We start from the raw sequence: 20,244 nt of genomic DNA, 5'->3' as shown, positions 1-20,244 counted from the left end.
TGCCCGGATTGGATTGACTGTAAACAATGTAAACCACCACTAGCAATTGAAAAATTTCTACTTGCAATTTCCTTCTTGCTTTATTTATAACTACTATTTTGTGTACTATGACATTTAATTTTTGAAGAGTTAAATCAACAAGCCAAGAACGCGCACTTGAGTGTTCAAGTTGCCCCAGGAGTGGTTCTTTTGCGACTTCGCATGTTTATGAACAAACGAATCTACCTTTAATTGCAATATCAATATCATCACAAAGATATAAAAGTAGCGCATGATATCTAATTTTTCTATTTATTTTTTATGTTATGCCAAAAATAATCTAGTTTCTGAGCATAAAATTACAAAGAGGCTATGTATTTTGACTGTGTTGACTACGCCGTCTCGGGTCTTCGTTATTAAATGCACGCGCAAATAAAAAGTGCATATAAAATGATGTTCCTGGCTGTTCCGGAGGGCCAGTTGGATGAATGGTGGCGACTGCGAGCTCCGCCCTGCCGATTTTTTCCGTCGCGTTGATCGGTGCACTGTGACTGCTGTGGACAGCGCGCGTAGCGTTGATGATCCACCATGAACAGCGTGATGGAAGAGGTTTCGTCGTACGCGCTAGACCCGCAGGAGGAGATGCGGCTGCTGAAGGATAAAGTCCGGCAGCTGGAGCTGCAAAACAAACAGCTCCGCAGGAACCAGCAGAGGTCCTTGTCCCCGCCGTGCAAAGCGGAGGAGAACAGCAAGGAGCTCAAGCAATCGCTCAACATGAGCATGTCCGACGAAGCCAACGAGAAGTCCTCCAAGGAAAGCTCTCTCGAGGACCTCGGCATCATCGACGTCGACTCCGCGTCCGACTTCGACGAGGAGACGTGGTGAGCTGCGCGGTTGCGGCGGCGCCTGAATTTGTGTCCAAATTAGGAACTCCCTTTTCATGTGCGACAATCAAGTGCGCGCTCGTTATTATGCGCACTTTCTAAATCGAGAGCCGCGCGGTTACTCCGCCCCCTCAGCTTTCGATGGATGTCGGTCACGGTCCGGTGATCGCATGCGCCGACGATCGCCCTCGCGTAGATCGCCCCCCTCCCCGCTGGACGTGTGTTTGGCGTCGTTGTTGTGACAGATGGGCGCGCGCTTCTCCCTGCCGCAGGCTGGCCGAACCGATGACGGGAGCCTGCGAGGCGTCGCCCAGCGCCCTCGAATGGGTGCGCGGCGACACGAACGAGAGCGGCCCGAGGGAGTTCGCTGGCAACGCTCACCTGTCGCTAGCCAACAAGTTGGACGAGATCGCCCAGTGTGAGTCACCCGCTCGCTCTCGCCCGGGAGTTCGCGGCGGCTTTTAACCCGAAAGTTGCCCATCGTCCTAGGACCTAGACTGCTAGGTCTAGTTCTGTGAGCAAGAAACATGACAAAAAAAAAAAAAAAATGGGCGAGGCATGGAGATGCGGAGCGTTGTTCTCAACTTAAAAGTGCTACGAAACGTAATGTTTGGTATGCTGAGTATTGATAACTTCCCATAACTGCGCAATGAAGAATAAATCCAGTGTGTCCGATCATCGAGGCACGAATATGAAGAGTCGGTAAGAGTTTTACGTGTATTCTAACACTATGGAAGATGCTGTTTCGTGTCGAGTGCGTATTTCTAGTGCACGTAAGCACTAGCTGCTTACGTCTGTAGTATTTACTCGTCACTTTCCTGTTGTGTATTGTGTGCTGACCTGAGAAAACGTGCATTTTCAGTGGCATCAACAGCCCAAAAACTCCGCCAGATGCTTTCTTGTGTTAAGAGCAACTCAGGTTCGTTACGGTCTCAACTTTCCTGTCTTGCTGCTGTATGCTAGCTGCTGCTTGTGTCTATCCTTTGTCAACAGCACCGCGTGCACGTAGCTGGCTGAGATGTTAAGTTGTGAGCTGGCGTGCGCGCGCATGCAATGTGTTCCCCACTGCCTTGTGTTGTTTGCTTTAAATGCTGCTTGCCTGTTGTGCTGCTTGCTTTTTTTTTTTTTTCCGCAGCCTACCAGGATGCCATACTTTTGTTTCTAATCGTCAAACCTAGAAATGATAGTTTATTGCACTTAACTGAGCTCCTTTCGTGTGCCGATTGTTGCTCATGTAAAACTTACTTGCAAAGCAAACGCACCCAGCTTTTCTATTTGGATGCAAACGTGTTCTTCAAAACCTCTTATTTGCATGTCTCTATGACTGTGTGACGTGCAACTTTCATCCCGCCCTAATATAGTGAATCAGAATGGGAAATGAGGGGCTCGTTGAATTAAGGGTTGACAGTCAAGACTGCCAAGGAAAGCAAAGGGAAGAATGTGGTAGGTCATTTATTATCCTTGAAACGGATAGGTTCTTGGAAAGTGGAGGAAAACATGCCTGCTGGGTGGGAGACGCTCGAGTCACGGCCAGGGTGTTAAAAAGAAGGTCCCCTTCACCCCGAGTAGTCAGAGTGGCACTGACTACCATTCCCTAGTGCAGGAAACAATTACCTTAACATAAATACCCGAGAAAGTGGAGGAGAGCACAGCCCTGCTGGTAGCGTAGTGTTCATTGCACCAGATGCGTATTCTGGAGGTCGTGGGTTCGGATCCCAGCCGGCGAGCATTTTTTTCTCCACTTTCTTTTAAAAAATAATGTTTCAAGGATAATAAATGACCTACTGCGTTCTCGCCTTTGCTTTCCTTGGCATTCTTTATTGCCAACCCCTATTTCTATATATATTATACCCCTGCTACACTGGGGTCCAAATGTCATTTGAACCAAATGTCATTTGACTCAAATGGGTTGCTTCAAATGCCATTCAGAATCCGCCGTGCTACACTACAATTTCGATGGCATTTGAAAGCTTTCACAACTGTTCGCTGTGCTGTAGTGGCGCTGTTGTTGCCCCGTTCCGTTTTCGTACACTAATACAACAATCAAACTTAGGAGCAGTCCGAGGCAGTAAAATGATATCAAATTAGAAGAGACACCAGTTTTGACTCTAAATATGGCTGTCTTGCGTTGTTTTTGTTTGTGTTTTTTGCAACTGACCCACTGGTTTTGAGAGTATGAAAATTAAATATGTTGATTTCGTATTTTAAGTAAATAAACAGTGAACAAAGTTTCACAAACAACAATATTTTGTTTGTTTTACGTACGGAAGTATTATATTTTTTATTGCCGATCGAAGACGCTGCGTCCGAGAGTGCTGGAAATGGCATTTGAAATCTTAAATGTCTCTCTCGGTGCTCATTTGGCTCAAATGTCATTTGAGCCAAATGGCATTTAAAAACCTAGTGTAGCAGCACAACTTGGCATTTGAGCCAAATGACATTTGGTTCAAATGACATTTAGACCCCAGTGTAGCAGGGGTATTATATCTATTACACATACAGGGTGTTACGACGATAATTGGAACACTTCAAAATTTTTTCCTGGGCGAACCGCTGCTCGGTTCGCGTTCAAACTTCACACGAATGTCGCATTTTGTGGTCTATTATGTTTGACACCGGGAACAGTGACGGTATTCGGCTGTTTATTGTGAAAATAAATAAAAATGAATTTCGCATATGGGAAAATGGCGGCCGATTTAGGCGTGCGAGCCAGTGCAAGTTGATCTTGGAATGACTGTGCCACCTGGGGTATGCACTACTGGATACGCCACTGCTTGAGGTTAACAAAAACAGTTACATAAGATTAATATAAACTGGTAGCAGGTCGCTTGGCAGTTGTTGTGCTAGTCCAGCTGTGAATTTTGAGATTGGAGGCCTGTTTGTCCCCCAGCTCAACAATGTGTAGCACCCCCTTTTGTCACCCCCACTTTGCTGATGTAAATACGTACATGGGCTTTTGTGACAGCTGTAAAAGTGTTGAAGTATTGCCACTGTAGGTTAGGCTTAGCATGGTTAATATTTTTCATTGACCGCCGCTGGAGGATAGCTGTATGCAGCTTCAGTGTAAAAGAAAATGATATGAGGCAGAATGCAAGCGTATTTTTAATGTTAAAATTTCTGGACTATTCACTTTATGCTTCAAAATGGGTTGATACATGTGGGACGGCCTCCAAGCACCTGTAAGCTTCTCGAACCTGCACACAACTACTGTGTGACTGAGGAGTCTGCCAGGAGCACTGTCATGCTGCTAACAAGCTAATTTCTGGTGCATTACATTCTAGACTAATTCACCAGTAGATTTCAGATTGTGCATGGCAAAGTAGTAGCAACAATACATTGTGATTATAATTGCAACTGCAAGGTTCCATGAAGGATTTGTTGCTATATATGTGGCCCAGCATTTGTCTACTACAAATTTGATGGCTTGGGCTCGCGATGAAAGCAAAAGTTGTGGAGTGCATATGTTGTGGCTAAGTTTGCAAAGCATTCATGTCAAAGCATAAAACATGAATTCAGTCCATGCACGCATTTTGTTCTGTTTCATTCCCCCCCCCCCCCCCTTTTTTTTTTTTTTTCATGCATGAGAAACAATCTTGGTAAAACTTCTGACGTGCATTTGGGCTTTGCAAGAAATGGTTCTCCTGCCCGCGTCTGAGGTCACGTGCTCTCGCAAACCTTTCAGGGCCAAGCAGGACGTTCGACTCGCGTACATTCACACGGCCTCGGCGGAGGCGGCCGGCACTAGATTTGGAAGCGATGCCCACGATAACAGCCGTCGAGACGGGCCCTGTGGAGTTGCCCGCTCCACCATACGTGCCACCGGCCACCACCACGCACGCACCCGTTTCGCCCATCAGAGAAGCGGCCCCTTCCCCTGGCAGCAGCCCCCCAGTGCCAGCACCCATCTCCACCCAGACTATGACGCGCAAACCTGTCAATGTGCACGAAATTGCTCGGCTCCAGGAAGAGAGTGAGTGTGGATGTGGGCACTGCCTTTTTGGTTCTGTGTGGCCAGTGCGTTTGTTCTTCTTCACTCAGAGGAGCTATATCGTGGGAGCAGCTAGTGTCTGGGGAAAAGGTTTAATATACCATTTTCACAAGACAGCTGTTGCCAGGTAGGCTGGTGTGGGTGTCACCTTGTGTCTTTGAGTGTAATGTACTGGTACTTACTGGATTGATAGCAAATTGTGCTTTCCTTATTACTTTGTCACCTAGTTGCTTGCTTGCATACTTTTGCTGCTTATCTCGGCTAATATTAATACTACGTTGTGCTTACTTGCCCTTTCTGGAGCTCTGTCTATTTAAAAAGATGCTCCTTTCCTCGTCAAGCCATTGCATCAGTGCTGCAATGGCAGGATGACCTTTTTAAAACTTTTAACAGCAGAGCTGTTTAGGCTGATACAAATCCGTCCGTCGTAGGCAGAAAACACCGAAGCCTCAAGAAAAAAAATGTGGTTGTTAGGGAGGTCCCAGGAATCTAACTGAAGACCTTTACGCCGTGAAACCGGTAGCCTAACCACTGGGTCACCCCAAAGGCCCGAGGGCAATGGGTTAGAAGCAGTGGGGAACAGTAACATGTGCAGCCAATTCAAGGGGGGGGGGGAACGCTTCCCAGGGTTGGAATCAAACCTGGGTTCCTCGCAATATAAAACCGGCGTCTATCCGACAGCTATCATCGCATTCCAGGTGCACAGCATTTCCTTTGAGTTTGTAGCGTAGCCGTTGGCTTTGAACTTGGCTGTGGGTTCTAGCACAAGCTAGCGCAGCCCACTTTGAGAGAGATGTGAAAGCCTACAGACCTGCCAGTCATGGAGAACCTTCAGCTGCGAGTTCAGAAATAAATGTGAGGTGATGATCTGTGGAGCGGAAACTTGGCGCCTTATCAAACAACTTGAAAGCAAACTTAGGTCAGCTCAACAGGCCATGGAACGAATAATGATAGTAGTAACGCTAAAAGACAGGAAACGAACTTGTTGGATCAGAGAACAAATTATAGTAGAACATGTCACAGTTCAAGTGGTGGTGGTGGTGGTGAAAACGTTTTATTGAGCTGGAACGGAGTTAGTTGAGCCGTTCCTCTCTTGTGGGGGGCGTCCTCAGTCCAGGAGGCCCTGGGCACGTGCGGCCAGTTGCGCCCGGGATATCAGCTGTTGCTGGTCGCCCAGGTCGCCGCTAGCCAGCTGGCCCTCCCACTGCTACAGTTCAAGTAAAGAAGAAGAATTGGACTTGGGCTGGCCACGTAATTAGGCCTATTACAATCGGTGGACTACTAGGGTGGCAGAGTTGACGCCACCGAGAGACGGGTCTAGAAAAAGAGGGAAGCCAATTACTCAATGGAGGGTTGAAATAAGGAAATTCGGAAGCAAAGAATAGACTCGAGTGGTGCGGGACAGGAGCGGTTGGAGAGGCCATCGTCCTGCAGTGGACCTAGTGGGCTGGTGCTGATGATGATGATGCAACAGCGAGGTCTCTGACGAATGGAGAGGGGCCGCCAGCTCTGCTGTTTCTCCAGCCTTACACCACTAGTGAAAGCTGTGTTAATTTTTTTTAATGTTTTTGTGCTGAATTTGGCAATCTTCCTACTGAACCCTTATTACTAGTTTGCGAGGAATCTTTTACCATGTGCGTAACATTTCACACTTTGACAAAAGACTTGAGAAGTTGAAAAAACGAAAGGGAAGTACAGAATAACCTCGTTACAAGAGACACTCAAGGGACCCAGGAAACGTGTCTCTTGTAACCAAGGTCTCTTGTATGCAGTGTTGCTAACATGGCGAACATTGGAAAACCAACCAAGTCGCTTTCATTCAAATGTCTCTTGTAACAGTGCGTCTTGTAACGAGGTTTTACTGTAGTGTGCCATTTAATTGCGTTACGTATGGGCTAACAGCTTAAAGGGACAGACAACCGATTTTTGTCGAGTACGTTTTCTCTATCCCAAATGAAAGGGCATCACTTGAGACACTTTAACCCGAAACGGTTTTGCTGATAGCGCTCTAGAACTTTTGAAATCGGAATTTTTAGATCTACCAGCCATACATGGCCTGCCAAAAGTAATCCTGGCAACCGTGACGGTGTGCCGTGCGGCAGCATACTTTTAACTGCACGTGGGATGAAAAGAGGTATTTAAAGAGTTGTCCCCGGCTAAAACAACGATAATGTGCAGTCGTTCCTATTCCTTTATGTGACTTTTGAATTGCAATTTGAAACTGGCGGAGTTGTTCGGGCTGTAACAAAGCAGTCGCATATGGACACTACATGGTGCCGCCTTTCAGACTTCAGAAAGTTTGGTGCTAAATAAAAATTATTTGGGCCTGTTTATTTGGAAATTTCCTGCAATTGCCCCTCTGCACAATACTCTGGCTTTTATATGAGCTAGAGGACGTGCACTCCCCAAAAATTGGTTGTCTGTCCAATTTAGGTGGACTAAAGAACTTCAGCGATGTTGCCGCATGCTTAATGCTCTGCTTCTAACTAGTGTCCTTTTTACTCCAGGTCTAAGGCTGAGTTCACCTATATCCTCTCCAAAGAGAACATCCAGTAAGTGAATGACTTGCGCAGCAAAATATGGCTCTTGTTTATGTAAATTAAGGGACGAGCAGTATGTTGGGCAGGCAGCAATATTAAGAGTTGTGCACCATGTAATGGATTTGTGTTTTGTAGACAAGATAAAATGTAGCTCACACAAAAATAAAATCGTACACAAGCATTGCCATGCATTAATTAAGTCACATTAAAGCATCTCTTGTGTCATTAAAATGGAACTAGGAAAGTTTGTTAGCGTTGCTGAGGCAAAGCAGTATTTTCACTACAACAAATTTTGTCAATTTTGGCAACTATGGAGTCCTAGATATACCTCGTATGCGACATGCCCTGTGCAGCCACTGCTTCCCTCTTTTAAAGAAATAACATCATTCTGTTAACTTTTCTTTAACCTATTTGCTTCTGCGCGTGCAGCGATCCTTGAGCTTCGTGTTTAGCATGTTTTCTTTTTTTTTTTTTTTTTTTGGATGCAGCAGGTACTGCTCAGCAGTTCTTGTAATGAACTAGTGTGGCATTTCCTCATTTTGAGCCACTTTCTTTTATTTTTTTACATACTGGCACTAAAAAAGCAAGAAGAAAAACTAACTTTTTGGTTACCAAAACAAAAAAAGGGTATTTATGCCCTCAGAGCTTGTTCTTGCCAAACAATAGGTCATTTGTCATGCTTTTTTAAATTTTATATGTGGAAAGAACGAAACAGTGCAATGCAAAATCACACAGGCATTGTTGTGTAAGTAGCCGTTTGTTTTCTTGTAAAGAAGTGCCAGACTTGTAGCACACAGAATTGCGAACAACTTTTATTAAAACACAGTGAGATTTTCTTCTCTTTCTTTGTAGAAAGTAAACAGTGATTTGTTTTTACCACCATGCTTTGGCAGTGCTTGTCTGCACTACCAAATGAAATTGGATCAGAAGAGCTGCAGTTCACTAATCACAATCTGGTCTTTATTTCGTTCTAGTGGCAGTGGGTCTAGTTACGTGTAATTCGTAACACGAGACCCATCACGGTGCCTCTGTGGCTAAACTGCCATGCGGCTGAGCACAAGAATGCGTGTTTAATTCTGGCTGCACTAGCAGTCTTTCCAATAAGGGGAAAAAAAAAAAACACGCCTGTGTGTCGAGATTAAAGACCCCTAAGTAGTCAAACTTAATCCAGAGTTCTTCAGTACGGTGCACTTCATAGGTCAGGCGTAGCTTCAGTGCATAAAGCTCCCAGAATGTCAGTGAGTTTGTAGCATGAGTATTTTATGCATAGCAGTAAATTTCTATGCATTCAAAGATGACAGAGTGCAAAAAGCTAGCAAGATTATAACAAACTGCTAGTAAGGTAGGGCTATCTGACAATTGCATGATGCAGGCAGTTTCACAACTTTGTCAAGCTCCATGAGCAAGAAAAAGGGGTTTCTTTGTTGGTTTTCATTAACAAAAGAATTAATTTCATAAACAAAAGAATTGGATTTTTAAAATTTTTTTATGAAATGATTGTGATACTTGCTGTAACCTAGCTTTTCGAATATTCATTTCAACCTTGATTTTTAATTGAAGCTATGGTCATCAAACACATTGAAAGTGATATGCCTAGTGGTGAGGAAAAAATTACACTTGGAACAGTCTCTTTATATTTAGCCCTTCTGTCACTTCACTTCACAATCATTTTGTGCAGGAAAAGCTGCAGAAACAATATTTTTAGCACTTGTTTTCACACAAGGAATCGCTCCAACTGCATTAGCTTGCCGGGGAAGAGTTAGTCTCTACTGTCCCGAGTAAAGGGACCCTGCAGCACTTATCACCGACTATGCAGTATGCATTTTTGGGGAAACGTCTGTTGTCCCAGCAATCTCCTCCTGCAAGAATTGTAAAAATCTGTTCAGTATCACCGGATCTATGCGAGATGACAAATCGCACATAATCGTTCCCTCTCAACTCGACCTTGGACTATGCGACGAAGGCTGTGTGCCCTCTCCCGGAGAGGGGGATGACTTGTGGCATTCTTTTCAGCGGCCTCTGATATGTTACTGGACGGGGAGTTTTCTCTTTTTCTCTGATACGCGGAATACTCTATTTCCGGTGCCGTGCAGAACAAACCAGGCATCGGTGCCTGCTCGCAAGTGCGCGCTCAGGCTGGTGGGGCATTTTCGAAACAATAAATTTATTGTTGTCTTGTCTGGTTTTTGGTTGGAAGGGAAGTATTGAGTTTGTCACTCCAACTCTGTGCGCAGTCGACACACACACCAAAAAAAACGCCAAAACTGTACGTACAGGTTCAGGCATAGAAGAGGTTGGTGCATAGCGCCACAGCGACAGATCGTCACCGAAAATGCGGGAAATAAACCGTGACATTGGCCAGCAACAGCCAATTAGACAGCCGCCGCTACACTGATGTCATTAAAGTGTACATAATGAGGGAAATTGAAGAGAGCACGGTTGGTTTTCCCGCGCCCTTCATGGCAGTTTCCGAGCTTACCACTTCACGTCCATGTGTAATATTTGGCTGAGAGATTTCTGGCAGTGTAATCTAAATGCCGTTCAGGCTTGTTTACACTCCTCAGAGCATGCTGCAGTGTCCCTTTCAGCACTACCAAGGTGTTAGAGGATCATTGCCTATGTCACTCTCTTTCCAGGTGGTACACATTTTGAAAAGGAAATTTTCTTCCGTCCTCACTCGCAGAATTTTTCTAAGAGAAATTTACCCCAGTTTGGCACATTGTGATTTAGCCAACTGTGTAATGCATCAAATCATTTTGTTGGTGATGCTGAAAGTTCTAGCGACTCCTCAGCTTCTTTCTTCTTGCCTGAAGCAGGCGTTGCATCGTAACCTTTCACGGACCCCTCCTATTTGAGGCATGTTTGATGCGAAGACCCTTGCTCCTTTCAGCCGGAAGTGGTAGGTCCAGTGAGCTGCGGCACGAAGATTCGTACTCTGACGACGGGCAGGACGTTCACCAAGGCAGGCCACACAATGCGGAAGGTTAGTTCACCTCATTGGTGCCAAACATGAGCATGGAAAGTGCATATGGTTTTTCTTGAAAGCAGCCACAAGCCTGCTGAAGTGGCAAAAGAGAGCAGTTGGAAAAGACTCGAGAGGGCTCTGGAATGGCTTTAAAAGGCTCTCTGTGTATCGCTGAAACCTTGAGATTGTTCTGTTTCCGAGTGTTTACATGGCAAACCCTTGGTGCTATCTCTTATCAGAACTTGTATAGCTAAAAGTACAACCTTCAAATGATAGGACTCTTGCACCCCTCCCCCTCCTTTTCCCTTTTCTCGCTCCCTGTCTGTCTGGCCCTCTGCCCTCTGTCTCCTCTCATTGTATTTGTGTATATTTATTCAATTTTCAAATGTATGATTGTGTGCAAGTAAAATTAATGGTGCTGCAAAATGTCTGCTACTGGATGCATTTTAGTTTTGCTGCGGCCTGTATTTTTGTTAGATGATGAGTTTTTGGACAAGCGTTTTACTGTGGGGATACGAAACTGTTAAACCTCACGACAACCTCAAGGACAAGGGTGCAATTTGTGGAGTAGTAAATCATCTTTGAGTTGAGGCCCTTGTTCCTCAACATTTGCATCGTGGACAAGTCTCGTGAAAGCAGCTCTTCTGTTCTTGGTAAACTGCATTCAGTTGTGATGCTTCCTGGGTGCAGAAATCGGAAACCATCCCGGATCTGTGCCAGCGGTGCTTCCTTAGTAAGGAGCCCGCCAAGTACAGTTCTCTAGTTAACATTATGACCAGCTTGCACTTCTTGTTGAAAAGAGTTTCACGTGATGGTGCTTCAGGTGTCAATATCAAACTTCAAGTATTTTCTTCATGGGCTGTATATTGTTTGCAGTGACATCGCGCCATATGCTCATCTGAAATGCTGGGCTTGGACTGTGGGCAAAGCAAGGAGCCGTATGGAGCTCACGCAATGTACTGCTAAACATGGGGTCACGGCTAGATTCCTAGCAGTGGCGACTGCTTTTATGATGGCAGTGAAAAAACAAAGTTCAAGTTTTTGGCCCATGTTCAACATCTCTGGGGTGGCCTAATTTAATCGGCAGCCCTCCACTTAAGCAGGCCTTTAGTAGCTGTGGCATGTAAAACCCCAGTTTGAACCTTGAACTCAGAAATACTGTATGATGCTGTGTACAAGCTGCCTGTAGATGTTATGCTACTGTTTCAGGTAAGCTGAGCCTAGCGGATATTATTTATTCTATCTGTGACATTGACAGGACATTACAGTGAGTAGCACCTAGAACTAGAATAACATTAAGGAGACAGGCTGCCAATTACATTGTGGAAACGGAAAGGCAGAACTATTCAAGTGTGTTATCTGCTACAATGCATAACCAAAAGGCGCTCGCTGCCCCCGTGGAGTGCTACCATCCTCATTCACCTTAGTGAAGCGACTGTCAGTGGTATGCGTGAGCATATATGCCCTAACCTTGGAGATCAGTATCGCGTGTGCATGAAGCTCGACGATGAAAGTTGCCACAACACCAAAAGTGAGGTCAGTGGCACAATTGTCGCAACGGAATAAACTGCCCAATGTCGCGTCCTTGAAGTGTGCGAAAACTTGAGAGAAGTAATTACACAAACAGCGAGGTAAACGATTAGATAAGTGAGGGCAGAGGAGAGAGAGAAAGCATGCCCATGCGAAATGCTTGTTCACATTGTGAAGCTGTCCTCCTCATGACTGGGGCTTTCCCGGCTAGAAAGACCCCCACCAGGGCGGGTATCCCTATCGGCAGGCTCAACTGGCTTTTCTCATTGACACATAGGCACTCCTCATTGGCTTTTCTCATCAGCACATCGACTTTCCTCGTTCCCTTTTGTGCAGGTGATGCAAGGCAGCGGCTGCGCACACCTCCTCTGAGCCTACCCCGACCCATGGAAGACCAGAGCCCATCGCCAGGGAACAGTCCGTACGGCTCCAACTCCTCTCTTCACCAGATATCGCAGATTCCAAACAAAGGTACGCATTTCCTCCTGCACTGGATTGGTTGGTATAGAAAGTGTCTCTCATGGGAGTCCAAAAGGCAATACCAGCTGTGAGTAGGAAGTTTAGTTTCTAGCATTCTAAGGGCTTGTTTCATTCGCACGCGAACTTAAAGCACAAGTGAAGTGGCATCTCCCAGTGTTTAGTGCTGAGCTCCCAGATATACCCTTATTAAATCGTAACGTGCGACCCTGCAGTCCTAAAAATTGGAAGTTAGCTTGGTCCATTGTATGTATGCTTAAAGGTTTCTGTGTACACTGTGAACAAATGTTTCTGTTTGATAAAAAAAGATCTGCTTTTTTGGTGCCTTTCGTGCGTGCTCCTCTACAGGTGCAACGCGAAGGAGCCTGCCGAACCTGAGCAGGGTGCTAAATGGACTGGGCACTCGGAACTCGAGCGTAGTAGGCCACATGTCCAAGCAGCTGCAGCCACCGCTGAGCCAGCGGGGCAAGCTAGGCCAGCCCCCTCAGCCTGAGGTAAGGGTCGAGGCCTGTGGTGAACATAAACCCCCACACAGTCGAGCTAACCCAAGGTTGAGTAACAGTAATGTTGATGCCACTTTTTGGCTGCGTGGGTGGGTGAACGTACACCTCGGCAACTTGTGCACTTCCGTACACTGGGCAGTTATTGCGCACGAATTCTCCTCAAGGCTACGACGCAATAGAATGGCAGCACCGCCATCCTGTAATGCATTGCAAGGTTTGTACAGTCTTTTGAAAGGCCTTTGATTTTGAAAAATAATCTTCTCTAATTATCGCAGGTCCCAGGCCGCTCCGCATTGCCCACATCGGCGCACACCCGGTCCAACTCCGTGGCAGCCGTGCCGGTGCCCACGTCGGCCGGCGCCTCGCCTTCCAGCAGGCCGTCCAAAGTCGGCCGGCGCTCCCTGGGCCTTCCCGAGCGGGTGCCGCACGCGTCGCCCTCCCGCATGCCGCTGCCCTCGCGGCTCGTGCCTCCTGCCCCCGCCCCTACACCTCCTCAGGCCTCCACGGCCACTGCCTCTGCCACACCCCAGCGGTCGGGGCTGCCCCGCCCCTCCCGGATTCCGCCACCGCCTTCAACCAAGAAGAGGTGAGGCCGTTCACCTGGGCCTGCTGCTACTACTGCTGCTGTGAACGCCAGCACAGCATACGTGTGCATTTGGTCCCCTACTGTCGCTTCGAACGGAATCGTGGCACTGGCTACTGCAACACAGCCACCTGCTAACCCTCTCTCAGCAAAGGACTTAGTCTCAAATCAGGCATGAACAGTTTGATGCATGTGCCGGAATTGAGGTGGGGTGAATTGGCAAAGTGTCTTTTTTTTTTCACCGTCTTTGTGAAGCGAGCCGGCCGAATGCTATGATTCCATTCAAATGACGGTTAGGAGTCATGGTTGGCTCCCGTTTCCCTTTGTGCGACTGTATGCGCATTGCTGTGGCTGGGCTTGGTTCTACACTTTTCCTCCTGCCCTTAGCTTTGTACGGCTGACTGTATTCCCTTCTTTGGCATTTGCGATTTAGGTGCCTGGTGTTGATGTTTGTCGTTGCTGCATGTGGCAAGTTCTCTTGTCGGGGCTGCTGACAGTGCACGGGAAAGTTTGCAGATGTGGGCACTAATTGACACCTTTTTCTTAGTTTGAATTGCGCGCTCTCTATTTTATGTGCAAAATTGCACTCTTTCCGGCCCTTGGCCAATCTCAAAACAGGATTTATCGTACAGATGTTTATATTGAACGTAATTGCCAACTTAGAGGCAATATTTGCAATCCGTGCAGTGCCTTGTACGACTTCACAAATCTTGTTTTGCGAGTTACATTTTTCACTCCTTTGTCATAATGCAATCCAAAAGCATCTCCTTTTTTTTTCTTTTGTAAGATAGTATGTTGTCAGTAGCCCTCAACACGGATCTTCCTTTTCCTTTTCTTTTTTTTTTTTTAAGTTTAACCTTTTCTGCATATTCAACGAAATTGTATGTGGATAATGTTTGTCTCTAGCTTGTCTGGAGCCCTTGTTCCTAGTATATTATACGTACATTTGTTGTTCTCCTGCATGTATGCACAAAACATTAGCATATGGAAGGCCAAAATTAAGGCTTTGCTACCGAATTTTTTATTTCTACTATTTAAAAATATGTTCTATAATTTAAAGCTAACCCAAAGGCAAGAATATTTATACTGTGATATGCCTGTGTGGAAAGGCTTGAGGATTAATATCGTTAAAATTTCAAAAAATTTTGCCAAAGTTTGTGAGTAAGAGATGAGCCACTTCGAGGCTTGTAAACTACTACTACAAGGTTTGCAAACTAATGAATAATTGGTGTGTTTTTTCCTGGTTTCATTTCCAGTTTTAATTAACTTTCTTTTCAGACCGAATGAGAAATTTCAGAGTGAATGTAGGTGAGGCTATTAGCATCGATTATTACGGTTGTTTTTAGTTTTTGCTGTAGGTGGTATCTTTTGAGCATCGACTTTTAAGGAAAAGTTACCTGTGATCAGCACACACCGTTTCCAAGATCTTGCAGATTTTTAAGGCTTCTTGGCTGATAAAGCTGCAAACTCTCATTATGACTAAGTAAATGGGATGCAGCAAAAAAAATTTTCAATGTCACAATTTCGTCAAGGTATACACATAGTGGTAGTAACATTACCTCAGGAGCATCAAAACAGTGTAAAAAAAATTGGAAGGTACCGTGAGGACAAAATACAAGCTTGATTCATTCAAAAAACTCCTTTGTGCCAATTCTACCAAGCCAGTTTCAATGCTAACCTCGTACAATTAACCTAGGTACGAAGGAAAATAGGCAAAGCAGTGATGCCTCACCAAGTCGTAATGACTTAAAACAGGGACTGGTTTGTGCAATTGACAGCCGCGAACGGAGGCCACCACTAGGAAACATGACTGTGCCATTGTAGTGTTCCCCTGTTCCGTGTGATTGTGCGACTTCAGTATGAGCATGAAGTTGAAACAGTGATAACTCTATTGGTAGTATTTCCCCAATTACATCACTGAATGTGGCATGAAATGTGGAAGTTTTTCGGTATTTTTTATTTCTTTTTTTTGGCGGAAACAGCGCCGTTGGGGCCAGAATGGAACTAAGTTTCCAAATGCTAGTTCTTTAAAAACAAACGAGGTTGTATTTTGTCTTCATGGTACTATTTTGCCTTCATTATCAAGGCATTTGCTCCGCAAATGCCTTAATAACAAAAAGCTTGGCGGCAGTTTGAAAGATGTTTAAGCTGAGTTTGTTGGCTCTTTTTTTCTGTCTGTCTTTCTATCTAAAAGAGCAATTTTAAGTTGGTTTTTATATTGCATCAGTTGCTTGCTATTACTGCACCTTTATTTTGGCACAATATATTTAAAGAAAGATCTCCTGTTTCTTACTGTTACCTTCTAAGTTTTTTTTTTTTTTCCCTCCAATTCTTGGTCATCTTTCAGTTGTTTGCTGAGCAAGAACACTAATTTGAGCATCTGAACTTACAATTGGCAAAATATTATTACTACATCAAAAACTTGCAGGTGCAGGCCAAGGGAGTTAGTGTTCAGGTGCCCCCCACTTCCTTCTCCACATGCATGGGGGAGCATTGTGATCTCGGGGTATAGCAGAAATGGAGTGGGTCTAAAAGAGCGGGTGTCTGAATTCCTTCCCAAATACTGCGGAAACCTAGCCCTTATCTTGGCTTTCTGCGAGTCATCTACCGGCATAAGGCTTTGCTTGTGAGGAATTCAACAGGCTCAACACAGTTTTCAATTGTTTTTATTGCCTAAATTCTGAAAACATTCCTAGGTTACTTGTAGGATCTCTCTTTACTTTTTTTATCCCCCCCCCCCCTTCACTTTTTCTTTTGCTGTTGCCAATTTCTTCTGTGAACTGCCAACAAGTTTAGAGTAACAAGCTAGTTCACACCCAGATAAAATTAATTTTGCCTCGCAGTATAAACTAAAAAATTTGCTTGAGAAAGAACATTCACATATCGTGGCATAGTACCAAACTCGATGGACCATAATTTTGGAAAGCCTGTGCGTTCTAACAACATTCCGCTTTGATAGAACCAAGAGTGTACAGGGTTTCTTTTTTTTTTTTTTACGCTTTGGCTATTAGCTATGGAAGTGTGATTTTAATTTGTGGTATTGTTCACAAGGAAGCCCCTTCTATTCTGCTTACAACCGGATGATATGAAGGTGGCTGTAGATTTTTACAACTGCCTGTAGTTTCATTGGCTGATATTTTTGTATGTTCAAATGCAATTATGCAATGCATTTGTTTTTTTTATGCACCCCAGCTCCAGCACTGGTGCAACACATTATCAGGGTGAAGTTTAGCTTGCAGCGTGTCTGCTGCAAAAATTGTCGCGTGGTACGATTTCAGTTGGACACCAGAGGCTTCTCTCACATGTGCACTAGTCATGACGAAATTCTCATTTTGTGGGTGAATGCGGTTAAGGGCCATATTAGTGTGCTGCCTTAATGTCACATGAAAATTTATGTAACATACGTATACTTGAAGTGGGTGTCCTGTCGCTCTAACTTCTCCTGGTGTACTATATGTGTTAGTATGGCTTTGGCGACTGGTATGGCTGACGCTGGTGTTGCATCGACAAGGGCAGTTTGTTATGCAATGTGTTTGACCATTGGAATTTGCGGTTTGCCTGCATGTACCTTACTTTTGTAGTTTCTGACCAGCTGCTGGTTGGCCTGAATCTGTTTTTGTACGAGTGCCTTGCTAGGCGCATGCTGCACATGGTAGCCGTATTAACTCTTTCTGTTCTTTTCCCCCCCCTCTCTCTTTCAAACAGAATGTAGATGCATGGAATGTTGTGCTGAGAAGCAGCTTTGGTTGTAAGTTGCTGCAGAATTGGTGCTTTTTTGTGCTTCGAAGAAGCCACCGGGTGGCAGAGAGGTTGCATTTACCCCCGTGTCATGGACTTGCCGGAGTGTAAACAGCAATCGGAGGTGGACTGCATGATGCTAGCACATCGAAAATTCTATATAAACATGTCAGCAGTGCTGTGATTCGTCTCTTCCTTTTTTGTTATTGCAACATCCGAAACTCAAATTTGAAAATTCGCCAGTTTCATGAACAGAATTCAGTACCCCAGCTGTAGAGGTCGCTATTGTTCGCAATACCACGAAATAATTTAATATCTTGCTCTCTTGCCGACTTCATAAAATAAAGCTTGCACAGTATATGCGCAATGAGTGAGCAGCTCTTTACCCCCAAGCACAGAGGAAAATGTCTGCCAGGAAAGGCACTGTGAAACGACTTTATCATTGGCTCTACAACAGTTCCACTACTGTAACTGAACCGCTGGGTGTAGCAACCCATATCTGCTTCCCGTATGCTTCCCATATCTCTTCCAGAAAACAGACTGAAAATAGGGCTGACCATGCAAGAAATCGATTGAGCCGAGAACACGAGTTGTCAGATGCTTCTCATGGTCAATATTTGCGCTGTTTGTGCGAAACATGAAGGATGGGTTTCTTTTGCATCATCGTGCATTTGAACACTGTGTAGACAATAGCAATATATTTGCAGCATTCCTGGTCTGCCTACTAGCGGAATTAATGCTGTTATCGCAAGCCCGTTGCAAGGTCTGAGGACGTGTTCCGCTTACCCTTGCTGTTACTACAGCTATCCTTTTGGGCAAATGGCAGCACCCGTTATTCCCCCTTCCCCCTTTTGCTTTGATGGAGAGAGATCCAAGACAGGTTGCTTGTGTCAATGTCTGTTTCGATTGCACTTCACCTTCAGGTCTGGAATTCCTGCCTTCAGCAGGAATGCTGCACTGCCATCGAGGTGTGCAGAACCGGATGACGACTGGAGTGATGGTTGTTACTGAAATTGCCGGAGCACACGCCAGCCCTGCACTTTCTTTGTTTTTCAACACTTGCGGAGGTTCTTTAATTCCTTCCTTCTTTTTCTTTTTGCAAATGGGTAGTGGTACGCCGTTCGTGTATGTGCTCTTGGTTCTTAGAGGGAAAAAGAAAGTATTTTGACACTGTCCTTGTGTAAAGCCCTCCGTGCAATTTTGTTTTTAAAAGCTGTTGGTTGGTGCGGGAACATTCTAGTAGCATTGCTGCATGTTGTGAAGTGTCCTCTGTTTATATGTCTTGTGGCAGCTGCAAGGTGAAAGAATTATGCAAGTGGTAGACAATGAGCAGCTTTCCAAATCTGCGTTTGTTACTGTCAAATTTCACCAGGCCAGCCCAGTTCCTGTTTGACAGCTGTTTGCCACGAGAAAGGCTCTACGGGTCGAACAAAGGTCAGGATATTCCAGTTATGAAATGGTAATTTTACGAAAAGAAGCACTCTCCTTTATTGTGGGATCGCATTCAATGATTGAAGGTTCCTGACGAGGGAATCTTTGTGCAATTTTAACCTTGGTGTGTTGCTTGCAGAAACGTAATAGTACTTTCGTGTTGTATGCAAAAGCGGCCTTGGAAGCAGGCGGGGCTGTGCATTCCCACTAAGCCAGTCTTCAGCCAAAGTTCTGATATCGCACACATGTCCCGTCTTGCTTCAGTGTTGTCCCCCTCTTTTGGCGCTGCCAAGTGGCATGGCCGCCAGTGCATCCATTCCTTTTTTATTTTTATTCTCTTTACCGTCGAGTGTGTGTACTGGCGTCCGAGCCCAGTGTTTTTTGCTCACGAGTTTTAGTTAACCGCTTTAACCTTCAGTACCTTTGCATACGAGGCGGTAGTACTGCCTAAGTGGAGATACTCCTTGTTTTGGATGGGAGAAGAGACTGACGGTTAGGGAAACTCGGCGCTGCCGAGCTCGGGTGGGATTCTCTGCATTTAGAGCAATATTACTGTGATATATTTATAGCCGCCTGTACAGGACGTCTCCTCCTCCTGCTGCTGATGCTTCCCATATCTCTCTCTCCCCTTCTTTCCGGATTGTGCGAAAGAAAGTGCGGAGAAGAACTTCCCCCGTGGCATGTGGCACTCGGGGGGTGGTGCGAAACCCTGTGCCACTTTTGGGTGTGATTGAGCTCTCCAAGTACAACCCAGAATGCAGCAGGTGCTGTAACGGCTTGCATGTACTATAGTTATGGTGGGGCCTGTTGCGGAAGTGGGCAAAGAATGTCTTGACCTTGGTGCAGCGTGCTTTCATTGCATCTTTTGCAGATAAACACTGTGTACATAACTGATGTTTTTCTATCAACCAATAAAAAAAAAAGAACTGCTTGCAGAAAAGCATGCCTGCCAATGCTTGTGTGAGTTCTTTTATGTAAAACGCCTGTGTGAGTGCTTGCTCATTTTGCAGAGTAAATGTTTTGGGTTTTCTTTCTACAAAGAAAAACACTGTTAACCTATGTGATATTTGTTGCGCTGAAAAGTGACAGGCAGTGATCAGCACTTGACACACGACTTGGTGGAGTAAACAGGCCATAATAAATTCAAAACACCTGCATGTTTACTGGTGCGAGCAGGCCCATTTTGTGGTTCGGGTTTTCTGGAAGAACCAAACTAGTTGTCGGAAAAACCTTTTAGAATACAAGCAGAGTGGTGGTGTTGTTGTTTGCAGAGTTGTAGACAGCAGAAACCTAGGCTGCGTCGACCCTGCCTCTCTGATTGTACAGTTAGCTCCCAGAGTACTGACATAACTGATTAAACTGATAGTTCCCCAAGTGCTGACAGAACCGGTTATACTAATCTGCAACTGACTCTAGATAGAACCAGTAAACTGTCAAGTAGCAACAGATGAATGCAAACAATCTTGTGCACGTGCATCACAGGTTGATACAAAATAATGATGAGTTATAGGGATGGAGCAGCTGGATGGGTGGTACCACCTCTCGGCACTCCCCCCCTCGTTGCTGGAGTGAGCCAGCGCATTGGAATGTGCAGCAAGCCATTGGTTTTTGTCAAGTTTTCTGCAT

At 45.2% G+C, this 20,244-nt stretch overlaps 1 protein-coding gene across 3 annotated transcripts; it reads left to right on the top strand.

The window, feature by feature from the left end:
* The first annotated feature begins 440 nt into the window (after positions 1–440).
* LOC144174553 (uncharacterized) lies at positions 441–18,338 on the top strand. 3 transcript variants are annotated; one of them, XM_077703315.1, is made up of 10 exons: positions 441–860; positions 1,136–1,281; positions 1,726–1,782; positions 4,546–4,833; positions 7,359–7,403; positions 10,282–10,374; positions 12,223–12,357; positions 12,712–12,857; positions 13,142–13,452; positions 18,111–18,338. In XM_077703315.1, exons 1-10 carry the CDS (start codon positions 568–570, stop codon positions 18,196–18,198), a joined length of 1,602 nt encoding a protein of 533 aa, XP_077559441.1. In that variant the 5' UTR covers positions 441–567; the 3' UTR covers positions 18,199–18,338. The 3 variants fall into 3 exon arrangements, with proteins under 3 accessions (XP_077559441.1, XP_077559443.1, XP_077559442.1); XM_077703317.1 differs by lacking the exon at positions 18,111–18,338 and adding an exon at positions 17,155–18,051; XM_077703316.1 differs by lacking the exon at positions 1,726–1,782.
* The last annotated feature ends 1,906 nt before the right edge of the window (positions 18,339–20,244 follow it).

This window comes from Haemaphysalis longicornis, unplaced genomic scaffold, assembly GCF_048455015.1.
Source record: "Haemaphysalis longicornis isolate Haplotype H1 unplaced genomic scaffold, Haemaphysalis longicornis Haplotype H1 scaffold_3, whole genome shotgun sequence".
In the NCBI taxonomy this organism is placed as follows: domain Eukaryota; kingdom Metazoa; phylum Arthropoda; class Arachnida; order Ixodida; family Ixodidae; genus Haemaphysalis; species Haemaphysalis longicornis.
This window is presented reverse-complemented; position numbering and strand designations above follow the sequence as displayed.